Below are 17,876 nucleotides of genomic sequence, written 5' to 3'. Positions count from 1 at the left end.
AAAGAATCTTATAATGAACATATAAATTGAAAAATAATTGGGACTACGTAATTAAATAACTTTAAAGAAAAAACACACAGAGAAAAATGTAGTTTGTTAAATGTATTTATCTGTATTCTCTAAAAATGATAGGGGATTTTAAAAACAAAATACAAGTTCTATGATTGTTTTTGTTTTTATTGTAAATGCCTGCTACTGAAATGACTCTTCAACGGTGGTATAAATCAAACGAGACTTTGTTGCACAATATTCAGTCAGTTGTATTAGGTAATATTAGTGATGGGGAAAATGAAACTTCATGAAGCACTTTTGATATTTAACTCCTCTAGTTGGTACTAAAGATGCAATTGATCTTTAAACAATTTCCATTGTACAGCCTTTCTTTAAACCAAAAACACCACCTAGAGGAGTAAGAAAATAGTGCTTCGTTTTCCCACACTATGCAATATATATTGTAATGTGATCGTGTTGTTCATGTAGCAGGGTGGTGCTGTGCTGACACCAAATTTAGCCCAGCGTGTTTACACAATGATTAAATATAGCACACCGCCACACCCTTTCCAGTCCTTAAAGTGTAGATGTATGCCTGTCAATGAAACAAAACAGCAGACTCCAGTGCACTTTATTATTTTTTGCTTAGATATTCATTTGAAACAGCCTGCAGGAAAGCAACCTCACAGCAAATATAAGTTAAAATGTCATTGATGATTATATTAATTACAACTTAATAGTGCCCCGTGGTGATGCTTTAAATTTAAAAGCAGGTGCTGTTATAAAATCCCACCCCAAAAAAATATGATTATGCAGTGAGTTGTGCTGATAAGATGGTAAAAAATCTGTCCTTTGTGATGTCCAATCGTTGACGGGCGAATTTCACATGGCTTTCACTTTGATCTGCTTCATCTTCATCTGCTTCTTCTCGATCTTCTTCTGCTCTCGTCTCTGAGCCGCTTCCTGAAAAAATGAAAAGGATGCAATGTTTATTTTCAGTGACTGTGTCATCATTTTAAAGCGAGCAGAGTATTAAAAACATCTCTGGGTATGCTTGTCTCTGGACCTCGAGGCGGCGTTGTCTCTCAGGGTCCTCCTCATTCATGATCCTCTCCTTCTCAGCCCGCTTCTTCTCCTCGCGTCGTGTCTGTGCGGCCTCCTGGCGCTGAGCATGCGTCTGCTTCAGGAAGTTCTCCTCCACGCGGGCACGGTTGCGGTCCGCCTTCATTTTACCCTGCAGGGTGATGGGGGGGGGACAACGGAGAGACTCTTTGACGTTATGCAAACTTCACATTTGTTTGTCATTCCTGGGTACTTTGATATTTTTTGCATGTGTACAAAGGGGCAAAAAATTACTTTTCTTGCGTGGAGCCCCAAACCAGCCCTTGCTTGTTTGTAGGTGACCAAATGCTTATTTTCCACCATAGTTTACAAATAAATTCTATAAAAATCCTACAATGCAATTTCCAGGATTTTCTTTCCGCATTCTGTCGCTCACAATGAAGTGTACCTATGAAAAAAGTTACACCTGTCATCATTGTAGGTGGAAGAACTTGCACAATTAGTGACCGACGAAATACTTGCTCTACTCTATATGTATTGTGTGACCATAATACATGTATGTTGATTTGTTTGTTGTGTGCACGTGTAGTGTTTGTTTGGTGTTGCATGTGTTTGGTGTGTCACTGTGTGTATTTACCTCTCTGTTGAGACGCAGCTTCTTGACTTTATCAATGCTGTAGATAACCATGTTCATGAGGGGGAGAAGAGCGTCCATGTCTTTGGGAGAAGTGTTGCCCATTCCAGGCACTACACAACACACAGAAAACAAATGAGGGCCCATGTCAATGACATCAAATAGCGTTGCTCCTCAGCGAGTGTTGTAAAAGATGAATAAATGATGACCGTTAAATGTAAACAACAATGTCTTCTTTGTTTCAGGTAGCTTTAAGGGCTGACCCTCCCTGAAAAACAACACAGGATATTACTATCAAACAAAACAGGAATAAATTATAAAAAATAAATAATAATTTAAGAAACGTGGTACTCACTCTTGCATAACTTTTGGACCAGAAAATTGGTCCGAAAAATGGATGGACTCGATCTTGTCAGCGTGGTTGGTGATATAATGAACCATCTATAAAATACAAGCACACAAAATGAAGAAAGAAGCAAAGATATCATATTTATTAATATAATTTTTTTAAGTATTTTTATAAAAGTCACCTTGTTGTCCATCACGCCGTCCGTGACCTCGCCCATCTCCGTAAGAATAGCCAAAGAGTCTGGAAGGCCGAACTTGGCTCCGGACTTTGGCTTGTCGCCGCAGAACTCACTCTGCACAAAAACAACAATCCCAGGTTCCATTGATCGTTTACGTACAGTTTGCATCTTTATTGGATGATGTGCACGCCGACTAATTAGGATATGGCATCTACTGGAGAAAAAAGGTATTTACCAAGTCCTGCATCTCCTTCTGGAGACGGCCCATCGCCTTCTTGGTGCCCACAGCAAACACAAATGTGTCCATGTCCTCATCATTCAGAGTCACTTTAATTTGCTACACACAAAAAGACAAAGACACACACAGTTTACTTGACAACAGCACAACTATCAGTGCTTTCCCACTATGCTGTGTGTAGTGGGAAAAGTGGCAACATTTATTTGGTTGATACCAACCACTTGGTCACAGGTGGGCCTCATCATCCTGGCCAGAACATTGAGCAGGTCCTGTCTCTTCAGGAACTGCAAGCACAAAATCATGCACCACCATCAATCAATGTGAACACATGCACACAATCATACACCAAACCATAACATTTAATTAAAACCTAAACTCTAAAACCAAGTCTTGACCCAAAAAAAATAGGTCTGACATTGTGGGGCCCACTAAAAAGTCCCCACAAGGACAAGTCGGTCCCCACAATGGTAGTTAAACCAGGGAAAAAACGTGAGTATGGGCCCCAGAATGTAGGGGCGGGGGGGGGGGGGGGGGGGGACGACACACGCACACACACACGAGTTTACCTTGAGCTGTATAAGCATGCCTTCACAGCAGATGCGTCCGGAGCACCACAGGTTGTAGATGTGTTCATTTTCCTGATTGAGCTTCCCCGTGCTCACTGCTTCTTTGCTGGTGCCGTCGTCACCTGTGTGCACAAACAGTCGTTTGTAGTTCCATTGCTGCATCATCACAAAAGATATTATTTTTATTTATTTATTTTTTTTTTTTAAAGGTGAACACTGACAACCAACTCACCCACAAGAGCGAAGTTGCTCTCCAGCAGCTCTCTGTGAGAGTTGAACCATGACTGAGCCAGGCGGCTGTTCTTGTTCTTGCCAATGATGTAGTTCATGATGTAGGCCAGCAGGCCCGTCACCATCAAGATTTCCATGTAGTAGCTCTCCCAGCTGTTCTGAAGATGGGCCGGAACCTGAAGGCAAGTACACATCAACAAGTCTCCATTAGGCAACATTGCCGCAAATAAAAAATGCAACTTGGACACAAGGATCAGGCTAGGCAGCAATAACAATTTATTACATGGTACCTTTGCTTTAAGGAGACGTAAAATACATTCAAAAATTGTTTATAATGCATTATACATGTTTGAAGATAATTCAGGGCTCTACTACTACCAGTTACACTGCTACGACCAACTTTTTCAGGTGGGAAGGTAGTAGGTACAGCATATTTGCTGATTTAAAGTTGTCTTAAATCGTGCGCATGCTGCATCATTGCTATACGCAGGGTCTACGTTCTAGCGGTTTTTCTTGCAAAATTTTTTTTCAGACTTTATAACTTAGTGAAGGGCACTACTTCCTTTTCTATATTGTGGGCAACGTTAAACTTTATAATCATCTAGGTCTCATCTGATGATCTTTTCGCTGCTGCCTGCCGCTGAAAGGCAGTTGGGAGAGGAGCCACTTCTTCAGAGCATTTGTTGCGGCATGTTCTGTGTTTCATTTTTTACAGCGATTGAAATCAGAATGTATTACAACCAATAACAAATGTACTATTTACGGCCATGGCCTCGCCTCCACACTGTTTACAGTAAATACAGCACATCGCAATATTGGCTTTATTAAACCTTATTCTGGGAAACTGGCAAAGCCATTACCTTTGAAATGTATATACTTTCTCTTTTACTTTCGGTAGGCTGTGGAGTAAGGTTTGATACAACCTGGGAAGTTGACGGCACCGTGTCTGAGCCTTCGTTACGAGTCTCGGGCAAATCAGGCCATATTTTAACATTCTTCACTGAGAAGTTGTCAATAGTTTTAGAAAAGGTTTTCAATGTTTAGGCAGCATTCAAAATCATCTACATTTGGGGTTCACTTTCTTTCTATGATTGTAAAACATCAGAAAACACAATTTTAATCTAACTTTAAACAATAGGGATTTTTTAATTATAATAATAAAAAGCTAAACTAAGTATAATTATAAAAAATTATAGTGTAATCATTATTTATTTAGACAGAATTCAGAAGGTACTTTTATTCAGCCTTGCTTTAAAATGTTAAGGAGTGTACGACTAGACTTTGATTTGGCTTGGAATATTCAGGGAGTATTTGATAACTAGACCCAGCATACAAAAGAAACGGATGGCAATAATCTGAGGGGAGGCTTTGAGCGTTAAATGAGATTTACCGTGTGGATAATGAGGGGGTCTTTCATGGGGTGGCCAGTCTTCTCCATGTCGCCAATGCCCTCAAACTCCTCCTGGTCATATTTACTGTAAATGTCTTGATCCTGGGGAACACATCACATAAAATTACATTAAAAATAATTTCTGAAACATCCTCATAATCAAAGTTTAATAAACCACACACACCAATTCAGATTGTATAATATTGTACTCCATAGACATGAACCTAACACGACCGTACACTACTTCCTCGCATGTAAACCGCACCTGTGCGTCAGAGTCATCAAAGCCGTCTTGGCCGTCCTCCAGCTCCACCGTGGCCTCGTCTTCATCCTCATCTTCGTCGGGCTGCGAGTAAGAACCACCCCGATTAGGCGGCGGCGGAACGGTGCCCGACTCGGGCGCCGCGTCCTCGCTCATATCCTCAAACTCAGCAAAGTCGTTGTCGTCGAAGTCGGCCAGGTCCTCGCCGTCGTCAAAGTCGTCATTGTAGCGTCCCCTGGAGACGGGCAGGGCCAGGAGCAGGAACAGCAGTGGGGGTAGCAGGAGGAAGGGCAAATGTCGCATGGTGGTGCCTGAGCAGGATTTTGACAAAACAAATAAGAAGAGAGAAAAGTGCTAGATGTTAATCGTCAAATACTGTATTAATAATCTTCCTTCTGCAATCCTACGTGTGTTTGCTAGGAACATGTTAGCACACTCCTAAAAAAAAAATTGACTTTTTTGTTTTGTTTACTGTTTTCTCTCTGCCAACCTGCACAAGGCACACTTCACCTTGTTGTGAAGTTTGCTCACGAAACAAAGCAAACAAAAAACTCACAAAAAAAACTGTTAAATTAATTTCAAAACATGACTTCTTAAAAAATTATATATATATATATATATATAAATATATATATATATATAAATATATATATATATATATATATATATATATATATATATATATATATATATATATATATATATATAAGGAAATATTTGAAATCACCATGTTTTAAATGTTAAGGGCCCATTAAAATGAATTATTTCGGGGTTAGGGAGTGTTAAAAAAAAGAAGTTTTGTTTTAAGTAGCGGATTAAGGGGTCTCAAGTAGTCCACACAGGTGTCTGTCACCTGACAGTTTACAGCCCAAAGAGATCCCATTTGAGCGAGGCTTACTAGTAAACAATGACTAAAATATTAAATATGATGCTTGCCTTAAAGTGTTTTTATCATGCAAAGGAAGAAATTAGACTGATTTATCAACAAAACGGTGCTCCTTTAGAAAACATACGAATTGACTCGTCAAGCTCTCATTGTGTCGCAAGCGCCACTGTAGCAGCATATTCAACGAAAACACGTGGTCATAATAACTAAAATAACAACAGTGTAGCAATGCCTATTTTAATCTTGGACACATGGACAACAGCCCACAGTCCTCACGTAATCACACCCCCAGTGCCCTACCATCCCCCCGATCACTTTCTTATTAGACAGCTCTGCCACTAGCATGCTAACTAGCTAGCACGAGCCCCAGCTCACCAATTACACGTCACAGATTAAAAACAAAAAGACAAGAATCGTAACAGTTTACCGGAACCTTGCCGTTGGGTTCGCGTTACGCTATTGGGTCTCAAACAGCCCCCGAATATCCTGATTTACTGCAACGGCTGACTGGAGGAGGCTTGACACGGATTTAACCTCGCAAAGTAAAACTCAGGCGACGAGATTTCCTATGTCAACGCGAGAGTTTGAGCACGTCAGTAACACGGGCTGACGTTGGCCTTCTAAATTTACAGACAGCAAGTCCTGACCTTCTAAATTTACAGATAGCAAGTCCTGATCGTGTCTGTAGTGTTACTGTTAGTGCATCGCTTTTTCAATGACTACTAAATATAGAGCTCTTACATTGAAAGGCATTTCTAAAAGTTAACCGTAGTCCCCCGAGCTAGTCAGATCTGTCATCTCTGTAGTTCAGAATGAGTATGGGTGACTTGTTTTATTTTGAAATCTACACCGCAAATGTAACTTCTAACCCTTTAATGTCAATCAAGTCAAGTGCTATATTAAAATTGAAGCAGGGTAACAAACATGATCATAGGAGATAACAAAAATGTTATTAAGTATTTCAATAATAATTACATGTTCAAAATAATTGTTGGTGTGAAGGAAATGCTGAACCGACAAAAACATAGCTTGTAAAGATGAAAGACATAACCGGAAGTCGCCCAGTTGGAGTCCGCTAACCTGACAGTGCTTTGTCGTTCTGAACGAGCTATGGCTGACACTCTTTGTTGACTAAAGTGGCCGTAGTATTGCATTATATTAGCGTTTTGGCGACGGGACGGCAACCACTACTGTAATTTCTAGTACTTATTCACACGGATTGAAAAAAAGTGGTCACGGCCGCTTCCCGAGGAGAGACTTGATTCGCGGTTAGCTAACGCGAACGTGTTAGCTCCGCTCCGCTAGGATGTCGCTGCACGGCAAGAGAAAAGAAATCTACAAATACGAGGCGCCATGGACGGTCTACGCCATGAACTGGAGCGTACGGCCGGACAAACGCTTTCGTTTGGCTCTGGGAAGCTTTGTGGAAGAATACAATAACAAGGTTTGTGCATGGTGTAATATTGTTTTGCACTGGGGGCCGTTTAATAAAAACCGGGCTATAGATAGTAACGCGATGGAGGCTACTGCTAATGCTAGTTGTTTTGTGCAGAGGCGCACTAATACGTGATTAAATCATGTCGTTTCAATGGAAAATAATATCGGATAACGTTACTTTACACTGTAAATGTAAATTAATTAGCATATTTTAAAAAGATGAAACAATGGCATTTGTTTAAGTGCTCAAGTATCTTCAAAATACCTGTTTACAAATGTTCCAAATTTGAGCATTTGAACTTCAAATGTTGGCAGTGGATATTTTTGCCGTGGCCGGCAACTGTCATGCTAGCGTTATTTTGCCGTGAACGGCTTTGATTGGTCAGTCGACGGACCTAGTCATATGCACTGGGCGTGGCTCCTGCCTCGCTTCACCTTCTGTGTTTTTCATGAAGTTTTCATTTTGTTTTGCCATTGAAAATAGGCTATTATCAGCATTGCCAGCCTAATAATCTAACCATTATGTATTAACCACTGGAACCTTAGTATAAAATCTGTCACAAGAATGTAAATGTTGTTATTTGCTGCTTTATTTATAAAGCGTTGTGGTTGTTTTGTTGTATTGTTTTGATCAGGTAATGTTCAATAAAACATGCATGATAGATGATTTATCTAACTGTATTGGATCCAATTATAAATTAAATATTAATATTATTTCTAATGCACCGAGTAAGATAAAGAAGTTTCTACTATTTCGCAGCATTAGTACTTTTGGGAACATCTTCCATATAAAAGTAAAATTGTTACTGCATGAAATATTTAACTCTTTGACTGACTGCCAGACGTTTTCAGAAAAGGGATGCTGTCAGTGCCAGCCGATTTAAGCATTTTGACTGATCTTTCAAGGTCCACGGAAAATTTTGTGTTTGGACTATGGAAACACATGAAAGATTGAACTCTCATCTTTCATCAGAAAAAAAAAAGTTTGTTTCTACCTTATTCCGTTTTTCCAGTAATCAACAATAGAGAATGGTTAGTTTCACTCAAATGCTCTGTTTTGACACAAAATACGGAGAAATCAAGCTTTTTGTGAAACAATATTATTTCATGCATTCTAGTGAATTGGACCCCTTTTTTTTCCATGAATGATGCCACAAACACCTAAACAGTGCTTTACTTCTGTAAAACACTACCACCAACAATGAAAAAGTGTTTTTTGATAGCAAAATACGTTTATTTACATTCAACAGCGTAACAATTTGGCAAACTATTTACAAATGTGTGCAACCGTGGTACTATTTATAATTGTGTGGATGTTTCAAATACAGTTTTTCTTTTTGTAACACTCCCCTGCGTGCAAGTGGACGCAGCAGGATTTGCACAACAGATGAGTTTCACTGCGATGGCTCCTTCGCGTGCAGACGATACACTTTCTTGCCGGCCTTTTTTTTCCGGGGAATAGCAAGTATATACTGCAGTGTATGTTTGGCCATGTTGCCATCAAGTCTACTCTCAGGATCATGATACGGTGACGTTACGTCTGGCTTCCTCATTGTCCTTCACTTCCTATACCGGGTGGTTGATCCATCTTATCCGCTCCATTCATGGTGGCATCGTAGTCCATAACCAGTGTCTTCTCCGTGATCAGACTGTACCCACTCCTACGATGAATATGCATTGGTCTCGGGGCACTCTTCGTCGTCCGATTGAACGTCCGCCTGAGCAGAAGTGCTCGGTAGTGCTCCGCGTTTTCCGGCGTTAGCATCGCTATCCGGTGAGGCTTTATGACGTGATCATAGCCGCCGCGTCAACGCTTCCAACTTCGGCGTCAACCTCGGAGTCACCATCATCATCATCGTCGTCATCAATGTGCTCTTTAGCATTGGTCGATGCTTTTCGTCTTTGAAAAAAATGCTCAAGCGTGAGCTGCTTGCAACCGGTCGCCATTATGGCTTCCTCAGCCATTGTCCCCTCAACACTCTAGCTCCGCCTCACGTCTTCTACTGACGCCTACCCAATCTTGTCCAAAAAGAGTCATCGCTGCCATCTAGGGGCCAAAAATAGGCATTATACTAATTAGATCTGCTTGATACTTTCATCACAGCTGGCCCAGGCTTTCCTCCACCCGTTTCCCCCCAAAAAACAAAAAAAACTTGGTGAACGTCTTTGGCGCTCCTCCGTAGGTTTTTACTAAACGTTATTTAACGATTTTGGCAGTCAAAGAGTTAACTGAATTGAAAATCAATGTGAATCGTGAATAGTGTTGAATCGAGCCCTTCTTAATTGAATCAAATTGATTTTGGAAATATGAATCGATACCCAGCCCTACTCTCAACAATCTTCGCCTTGGGAAAACCAAAGCTTCACAGCCTGCCTAGAATCATAACCAATCATATCAGTGTTTCCCAACCAGGAGTACAGTTGATGATTAAATTATTAGCTCCCTATGAAATTTGAAGTTTCTTTAAGATTTTATCAAGTAAATTTTTTTACAGCGCAAGGATTTTTCAAAATAGCATTTCTGGACATACTGGTTTTCTTTAGAAGGCACACATTATTTATATTTGTACACCAAAACAGAATTAATCAAGAAAAAACAAAAATAACCTGGGACATTATTATTAGCCCCCTTCAAGAAATGCCCATTTATTCTGTCATTGCACAAACCACTTTTGTGCAGTGATGTGATTTAACTTCACATGTACTGTGCTTAACTCATTCACTGCCATTGACGGTTGTAGACATAAAAAATTAAGCTGAACTATTTTTATTAGTTTAACATTTTTTTCCCACTTTTGTTAACAAGAGTATGAAAACCTAGAATTTTTTAACATTTAGAACAGATATAGAATTTGTAATTAATTGTGAGTTAACTCATGAAGTCATGCAATTAATTGCGATTAAAAAAAATGTAATCACCTGACACTGCTAATTTTTAATAATCTTATTTTTTTTAAATCGCCTCAGGCAATTATTTTTTTTATAATTGTAATTAATCGCATGACTTCACTAGTTAACTCACGATTAATCATAAATTTTATATTGTTCTAAATGTACAATAAAACAATTCTAGGTTTTTATACTCTTAACAAAAGTGGAAAAAATGCTTATCTCATAAAAATAGTTCAAATGATTTTTTTGAAGTCAATGGCAGTGAATGAGTTAAAGGTGATCACGAATCAGAGGATTTCACTCAAGTTTAAGTAAAAAAATAAAAAATAAAAGTTTAAAGGCCTCAGAATGGGACATTGAGCTGTCCATTGAAATCACCATGCCAAATTCTAAAAAAGAGAGAAAAAGTATTATTGATGCACACAAAGCAGGAGAAGGATAAACAAAGCCATTAAAGCATTTTCAAGTGTTAAGAACTGCAATGATAATTTAGTATAATCCATGGATTCAACAACATATACACAGTACAGTATAAACCTGGCAGCGGTAGGGAGCGAATGATTTCAAAGACCCTGGAAACAAAACTAGTGAGAGGTGTGTCTACCTGGCCACATCGGGGATCATAGTCTTGAAGGAGACAATCACCAGAGCTCTGCACAGGAATGGATTGCGAGGTTGCAGACCACAAAAACTCCACTTTTTACAAAGAGACACCTTTAAGACAGAATTAAGTATGCTCAAGACAACCTGGAGAAGGATTATGCATACTGGAAGCGAGTCCTATGGTCTGATGAGACTAAACTAGAGCTCTTTGGCCATAGAGACGCTTCTCATGTTTGGGGAAAAAAGTGAGAGGCATATCACCCAAAGAAAACCGTGGGAGTATTATGCTGTGGGGATGCTTCAGTGCATCTGGAACTGCTAATTTTGTCAAGGTGGAAGGAATCGTGAACAAAGAAAAATATGTGGAGATTTTGAAAGAAAATCTTAAGCAGTCAGCAATGGCGATTGAAAGTGACGTAGTCTGTAACTTCTCGTGTTATGAGAGGACAAACTGCCAAATTGTGTTTATCTCAGTATTTACCCTTAGAGACCCAGTGTGTAATCCTTAGCGGCATCTAGTGGTCAAAGAATAGCATTAGAAGCACGCAGGAGCACACACACTATTTAGCAAGCCTACCACCAATTCTTATTTTGCGTGAGTAAACGAGCATCTCAGCGAGGGACAGCAAGTTTACAGCCGTTGTAAAGCCCAGCGAGCGACGCCGAAAGACAGAGCCAGCCGGAATTAGCAGTAGCAGCGAACAAGAGCGGCTAGCGGAACTTAGTCAGAGCCATAGGCTGGAGTGGCTAACAAGAGCGGCTAGCGGGATGAGCTAGTAAAAGAAAAAAACTTGTTAAAGCTTGCGAGAGCAAAGCAGAAAGTGACAAGCAACGGGCCCAAATCATGGGAGTTAGTGACGACCACCTGCAGGCCCTAGCTGTGGAAGGTAAGGTGCGGCCGACCCATTTGGTCCGACACTCAATGGAATAACTACATTCGCAAAGTTGTCCTTTGGGCATCCGTAGCAGGAAGATGGCGGCAAAAGTTCGAAACATGGTAGTTCTAGTAAGGTGAGACTAAAGCCATGTAATATAATTCGTGATTACTAGACTTACGTTTATATATAATATATATATATATAAATGTTAGGCAATACAACCTATTTTTGTGCATACTATTGACATGAATGAATTATTGGTTCACCACCAGATGGCGCTAGGGATCACTGAATGTCCCTTTATGATGGCACCTACACACGGGTTTTGCCCTCAATTCAAGCTTTCAACAAACATGCTTGAAATGTTAGGAACATTCCAGAAATCCCCAGTTTTAACATATTAATTGGTATTTATACACAATTGATCATTGTTTTTGTATGGATAATGCATTTAGTGTAACTGTAACCTGTGGTGTGTGCGTGTGCGCACGTTCAGGTCCAGCTGGTGGGTCTGGAAGAGGAGAGCTCAGAATTTGTGTGCCGGAACACCTTTGACCACCCGTATCCCACCACCAAAATCATGTGGATCCCAGACACTAAAGGGGTCTACCCGGACCTGCTGGCTACCAGCGGGGACTATCTGCGCATCTGGAGGGTATGCCAAGCAAACTCAACATGCTTTTTTTTTTTCTTTCTTGGTCCGTTTCTGTTATGCGGCACTGACATTAAGGAGTGTTGATGACGAGAGAACAGGAAATGATCTCTATAAAAAAATTAAATAAAAAGAATGTAATTTTCAATTAACTCATTAATTTTACCATATATTAACAAACTATTAAATAAGCTAAATGAGTACGTTTTACAAACCAATTATAGGGGGGAAAGAAAACAGCCAAGTTAATGCAACAGATACAAGAGATTCCTTTAATGATCCCAGAGGAAATTCAGGCGTTATAGCTGCCTTCTAAGAAGCTACTAAAAACGTCCTTCACATTGCAGGTCAGTGACACGGAAACGCGTCTTGAATGTTTGCTGAACAACAACAAGAACTCAGACTTCTGCGCACCGCTCACGTCCTTCGATTGGAACGAGGTGGACCCTAACCTGCTAGGTAAGAAGAAGAAGAATCGGAGGGGCTGTCTTGCAGAAATAAGATGTTTCTTAACAGTAATCCACCTGTGCAGGCACATCCAGCATCGACACCACTTGCACCATCTGGGGTCTGGAAACGGGTCAGGTTCTAGGCCGCGTCAACCTGGTGTCGGGACACGTCAAGACACAGCTCATTGCCCACGACAAAGAGGTTGGTGTTTTCTTCGAAGCAATTCCGAAGCAGTGGGGAAAAAAACAAAGCAACAAAAGTTGGTTTAGAAAATGATTCATCATTGTCATTTGTATGTGTGAAAGGGTGCGGGGGGGGAAACTATAAATCTGAGGTGCCATATCGCCCAGCTGTAGTGTGATTGGGATTCTCGTCCCCGCAGGTGTACGACATCGCCTTCAGCCGGGCGGGCGGCGGTCGCGACATGTTCGCCTCGGTGGGCGCCGACGGCTCGGTACGCATGTTTGACCTGCGGCACCTGGAGCACAGCACCATCATCTACGAGGACCCCCAGCACCATCCGCTTCTGCGCCTCTGCTGGAACAAGCAGGACCCCAACTACCTGGCCACTATGGCCATGGATGGCATGGAGGTCAGTCTTACACACCACTTAACTCGGAGCAGAGCATTGTATCCAGGATCATAACCATTTATATTAACTCTTTGACTGCCAGACGTTTTCAGAAACGGGTAGTCGCCAGTGCCAGCCGATTTAAGCATTTTGACTGATCTTTCAAGGTCCACAGAAAATGTTGTGTTTGGACTATGGAAACACACATACTACATAATACTTTGTTTCTACCTTATTCCGTTCTTCAGTAATCAACAATAGAAAATGGTTACTTTCACCGAAATTCTCTGTTTTGAAACAAAAAACGGAGAAAAACAGCTTTTTGTGAAACAATGTTATTTCATGCACTCTAGTGAATTGTACACTTCTTTTTGTCCATGAATGATGCCACAAACACCTAAATAGTGCTTTACTTCTGTAAAACGCTTTCACCAACAATGAAAAAGTGTTTTTAGATTGCAAAATACGTTTATTTCCATTCAACAGTGTAACAATTTAACAAAACAATTTCGCAAACTATTTACAAATGTGTGCAACTGTGGTACTATTTACAATTATGTGGATGTTTCAAATACAGTTTTTCTTTTTGTAACGCTCTCCTGCGTGAAAGGAGACGCCAGGACTTGCACAACAGTTTACTTTCACTTTCGCATTTGTCCGTTTCGCGTGCAAACGTTACACTTTCTTGATGGCCTTTTTTTCCGGGGAATAAAAAGCAAGTAGCAGACTGTACACACTTCCTCCGATGAATATGCATTGGACTCGGGGCACTCTCCGTCGTCCGATTGAACGTCCGCCTGTGCGTGCTCGATTGCGCTCCGCGTTTATGACGCCGTCATAGCTGCTGCGTCAGCGGTTCCAATTTCGCCGTCAAGCTCGGATTCACCTTCATCATCATCGATGATGTTCATCGTCGTCATCAATGTGCACTTTTAGCGTTGGTCGATGCCTTTAGTCTTGTAAGTGTTGAGCTGCTTGCAAACGGGGCGCCATTCTCCGTGTGCTCCTCCTCAGCCACCTAGCTCTCCCCCCCACGTCTCCTACTGCCGCGTCAATGCTTTCCAACCACGGAGTCATCATCATCATCGATGATGATCATCGTCGTCATCAATGTGCTCTTTATCGTTGGTCGATGCTTTTCGAATTTGAAAAAGACGGCTCAGGCGTGAGCTGCTGCAGCCGGTCGCCATTTTTCCTTTGTCTAACGTTCTCGTCTCCTGCTCGACGCTCTAGCTCCGCCTCTACTGACGCCCACCCGATCTTGTCAAAAGAGAGTCAGCGCTGCCCTCTAGGGGCCAAAAATAGTCATTAGGCTCACGAGACCTGCTTGAAACATTCAGGACAGCTCCGCAAGCCTTGCCAGCACCCGTTTCAAAAAAAAAATAAAAAATGGGAGGACGTCTTTTAACGTCTTTGGCGCTCCTCCGTAGGTTTTTGCAGAACGTCATTTAACGTCTTTGGCAGTAAAAGAGTTAACTTCATTAAAAATGATATTGTTTTTTTTTTTTAATTGACTGAATTAGTCTTTGTTTACAAAAACATGACTCCATTGAAGACTCTACATTGCCTCATTAACAAATTGTCTTTTATCTGCAAGTTAATTGAAGTTGACAAAAATAATTTTTATTGAATACTCAAAATGGTGTTTAAGTTCTTTGAAGACTAAATTGTCTTTGATATTTACTGAAATGCATATTAAGGTCGTTGAAGATTCCAATTTCAAATGTTCATTAACTCATTTGCTTCCCAAAAGTATAAAAACGTTCTATTTTAAATATTACCATGCTCCCAAAGACTTATTTATGTTTTTTTTTTATGCTAGAGCATACAGAAGGCTTTGATGCAGCCTCCAAACTGAAGAGAATGCTTGAAGCAATGGTTATTACAAAAACTGGCCAGCTGGTGACAGAAGCGTATAAGAGATCAACTAGGGCCATGTTGCAAAAAGCTCTTTCCCCCACTGTTTTCAACAGCTTTGTGAATAATGATGAGATTTTGCTATATTCTAATGCTAATTGCTGCAAAACGGAAACGGATAAAAGTTTACTTTTTTTTTTCCTGATGAAAGACTCTAATTTTTCTTTTGGTAGGTTCCATGTTTTATTGCAACAGAAGATAATATTTTGTGGGCCTTGCAAAATCAGTCAAAATCTAGTAAAACAGCCGGGAGCGAAGGGGGTTTCTTCAGTCAAACTGGCTGGGAGCGAATTAGTTAAGGACAATGTTGCATACAAAGGATTGCAAAAACATTATTGACTTTAATAAGTCACAAATATTTGTTAGGTTTCCTCTTTGAGATCATCCAGCGTCATGAATTGCTTTAGCGCAGACGTTTGGCGTTATCTTATCTTGTTTGTGTGTAAAAGGTTGTGATCCTGGACGTGCGTGTGCCGTGCACGCCCGTGGCTCGCCTCAACAACCACCGTGCCTGCGTCAATGGCATTGCCTGGGCGCCGCACTCCTCGTGTCACATCTGCACCGCAGGTAAATCACACACCTACACACTACTTTTGTCTTTTTCTACTGTGTGAGTGTATTATGTGTGTAGGAGTTTTTGCGTGTGTTTGTCAAAGTATACAGGGGAGTGTGTTTAGTGCGTGCAAGTGGGAGTGAATTTTGTGTAGCAGCTTAACATGTGTGTTTGTGCCCACTTTGTAAGTGTGTGTGTGTGTGTGTGTAGGAGTGCATGCACACATAAAAAAACACTTCTTCTTCTACCTCCCGTTTTGCTTTTTCTTCCTACCGCGGTAGCCGACGACCACCAGGCTCTGATCTGGGACATCCAGCAGATGCCGCGCGCCATCGAGGATCCCATCCTGGCATACACGGCCGAGGGTGAGATCAACAACGTGCAGTGGGCGTCCACGCAGCCCGACTGGATCGCCATCTGCTACAACAACTGTCTGGAGATCCTGCGTGTCTGAATGGGGAAGGAGGGCTCCCCCCCACCCCCCCTCTTCCAGTGGGCTCTGAGTGAACTGTTTGGAGTTGACCGACTCCGCAATAAGCCTGGCTTTTTTGTCTGTGATGCCATTCTTCTTCATCTTCTTCTACTTCTATTTCATGTGTTCCAGCTCTTTATTTATTCTGCTCTCCAGGTAGACGTCTTGTAGTACTGAGGACAAGAAAAGGAATTATTGCTCTACAAGATTTAGGTCTTATAAAAAAAAATTGAGGGGAAAAATATATATATTTTAAATAATTTTAAAACATGTTTTCCCAGAAAAAAAGACAGATAAAATCTGATGTTTCAGGGAATTTGTCAGAGAAATCCATAAAAAAAAAATTGAAATTACTTTATTCAAAATTCTCTGCATTCTTTCGTCATCAAATAATGTAGTAAACATTACTACGTAATGAGCCAGCATGTTTGAGACTATCATATTATTTGTGAAAATATTCCCAAAATCTCAAATATCAAACAAAACTTTTGTAAAAAATACCAAAATTTCTTCAGAAAAAAATATTTTTCTCTCAAACATATCCAACGTTTTCTAGAAAATATATTTTTTTGTTTATATTTTCACCCCCCAAAAATTATATTTTCCTCAAATATGATTAAAAATCTTAATGTTTTTTTTTTGCAAAAGCATCAGTTTTGTTTTTATTTAAAATCTCATTCTTTCTCGCTTTGATTTATAAAATGTTATTATGATTTATTGTCTTATATTTTTCTTTGAAAAATACTACTGTTGTCTTGAAATTACATTTTTTTCCCCCCTAGAAAATATCGGCCTTTTAATCTAGTAGTATTAATGTTCCTTTTCAGAGTGTTCCTGATTGTCCTCGGTATTGTAGTGCTTGGAACTCTGAAGAAGGTTTTGACAATGTTTATGAGATGTTCGCCATGATTTGGGTTGTTTGTGTTGTGAAGACTGAATGGTAGTGGGTGAAGCCGCGTCGCTACCTACACTCTTACTGTGCACAGCAGCAACTCAAGACTTTGTTCATTTCTTTGTAAACTCTTCTACTCCTTTCTTACGTCTCTCGCCTGTGCCGGAAAAATTGACTTTTGTCCTCTTGTCTCGTTACACACGTCAAGGTCGTGTCCTTGTAGCATGCCCTTACAAGGCAAGGAAAAAAGTGTACATACATATAAATATATCCATTTTGAAATGTCAGATAGCAAAGTGATGACGTTGTAGGCTTTGTTTTTTTTGTTTTTTTGCATTAGGTATTATGAAATTTGCTCTTATAATAAATTGTATTCCTCTATGTATCAACTCAGTTTGTATTTATTATCCTTTTACTATACTAAATTTTATGATTGTTGAAACCATGTGGTGTTCATTTATTCATTACCCGTTGGTGGTTCCAGTCTACGTAGCCAAAGCCTCGTCCCTATTCTTCTAACACCAGTCAAGGAAGAAAGGCGAAATAAATAATCTGGTGCCGTAACATACTGTAATTATATATATATATATATTATATATAAAAATATATATGTAAATATATATATATATATGTATATATATGTATATGTATATATATGTATATATATGTATATGTATATATATGTATATATATATATATGTATATATATATATATGTATATATGTATATATATATATATGTATATATATATATATATATATATGTATGTATA

At 40.0% G+C, this 17,876-nt stretch overlaps 2 protein-coding genes across 5 annotated transcripts; one reads left to right on the top strand and one right to left on the bottom strand.

Moving 5' to 3' along the window:
* Nucleotides 1-606: 606 nt before the first annotated feature.
* Nucleotides 607-6,602, bottom strand: ccdc47 (coiled-coil domain containing 47). Of its 3 annotated transcripts, none has more exons than XM_077557708.1 (13): nt 6,529-6,602; nt 4,905-5,212; nt 4,640-4,741; nt 3,251-3,425; nt 3,019-3,140; nt 2,671-2,736; nt 2,450-2,551; nt 2,218-2,328; nt 2,043-2,128; nt 1,897-1,955; nt 1,691-1,800; nt 1,058-1,225; nt 607-954 (listed from the first exon to the last, which is right to left on the bottom strand). In XM_077557708.1, exons 2-13 carry the CDS (start codon nt 5,202-5,204, stop codon nt 874-876), a joined length of 1,482 nt encoding a protein of 493 aa, XP_077413834.1. In that variant the 5' UTR covers nt 5,205-5,212; nt 6,529-6,602; the 3' UTR covers nt 607-873. The 3 variants fall into 3 exon arrangements, with proteins under 3 accessions (XP_077413834.1, XP_077413832.1, XP_077413833.1); XM_077557706.1 differs by lacking the exon at nt 6,529-6,602 and adding an exon at nt 6,215-6,374; XM_077557707.1 differs by lacking the exon at nt 6,529-6,602 and adding an exon at nt 6,221-6,359.
* A 229-nt stretch (nt 6,603-6,831) lies between these two features.
* dcaf7 (ddb1 and cul4 associated factor 7) lies at nt 6,832-17,485 on the top strand. 2 transcript variants are annotated; one of them, XM_077557709.1, is made up of 7 exons: nt 6,832-7,231; nt 12,094-12,252; nt 12,597-12,708; nt 12,782-12,900; nt 13,082-13,291; nt 15,637-15,754; nt 16,019-17,485. In XM_077557709.1, exons 1-7 carry the CDS (start codon nt 7,094-7,096, stop codon nt 16,192-16,194), a joined length of 1,032 nt encoding a protein of 343 aa, XP_077413835.1. In that variant the 5' UTR covers nt 6,832-7,093; the 3' UTR covers nt 16,195-17,485. The 2 variants fall into 2 exon arrangements, with proteins under 2 accessions (XP_077413835.1, XP_077413836.1); XM_077557710.1 differs by having other exon boundaries at nt 6,833-7,231; nt 16,022-17,485.
* Nucleotides 17,486-17,876: the final 391 nt, after the last annotated feature.

This window comes from Vanacampus margaritifer, chromosome 2 (assembly GCF_051991255.1).
Source record: "Vanacampus margaritifer isolate UIUO_Vmar chromosome 2, RoL_Vmar_1.0, whole genome shotgun sequence".
Taxonomy (NCBI): domain Eukaryota; kingdom Metazoa; phylum Chordata; class Actinopteri; order Syngnathiformes; family Syngnathidae; genus Vanacampus; species Vanacampus margaritifer.
Note: the sequence above shows the minus strand (reverse complement) of the source record. Positions and strands in the feature narration are given on the sequence as shown.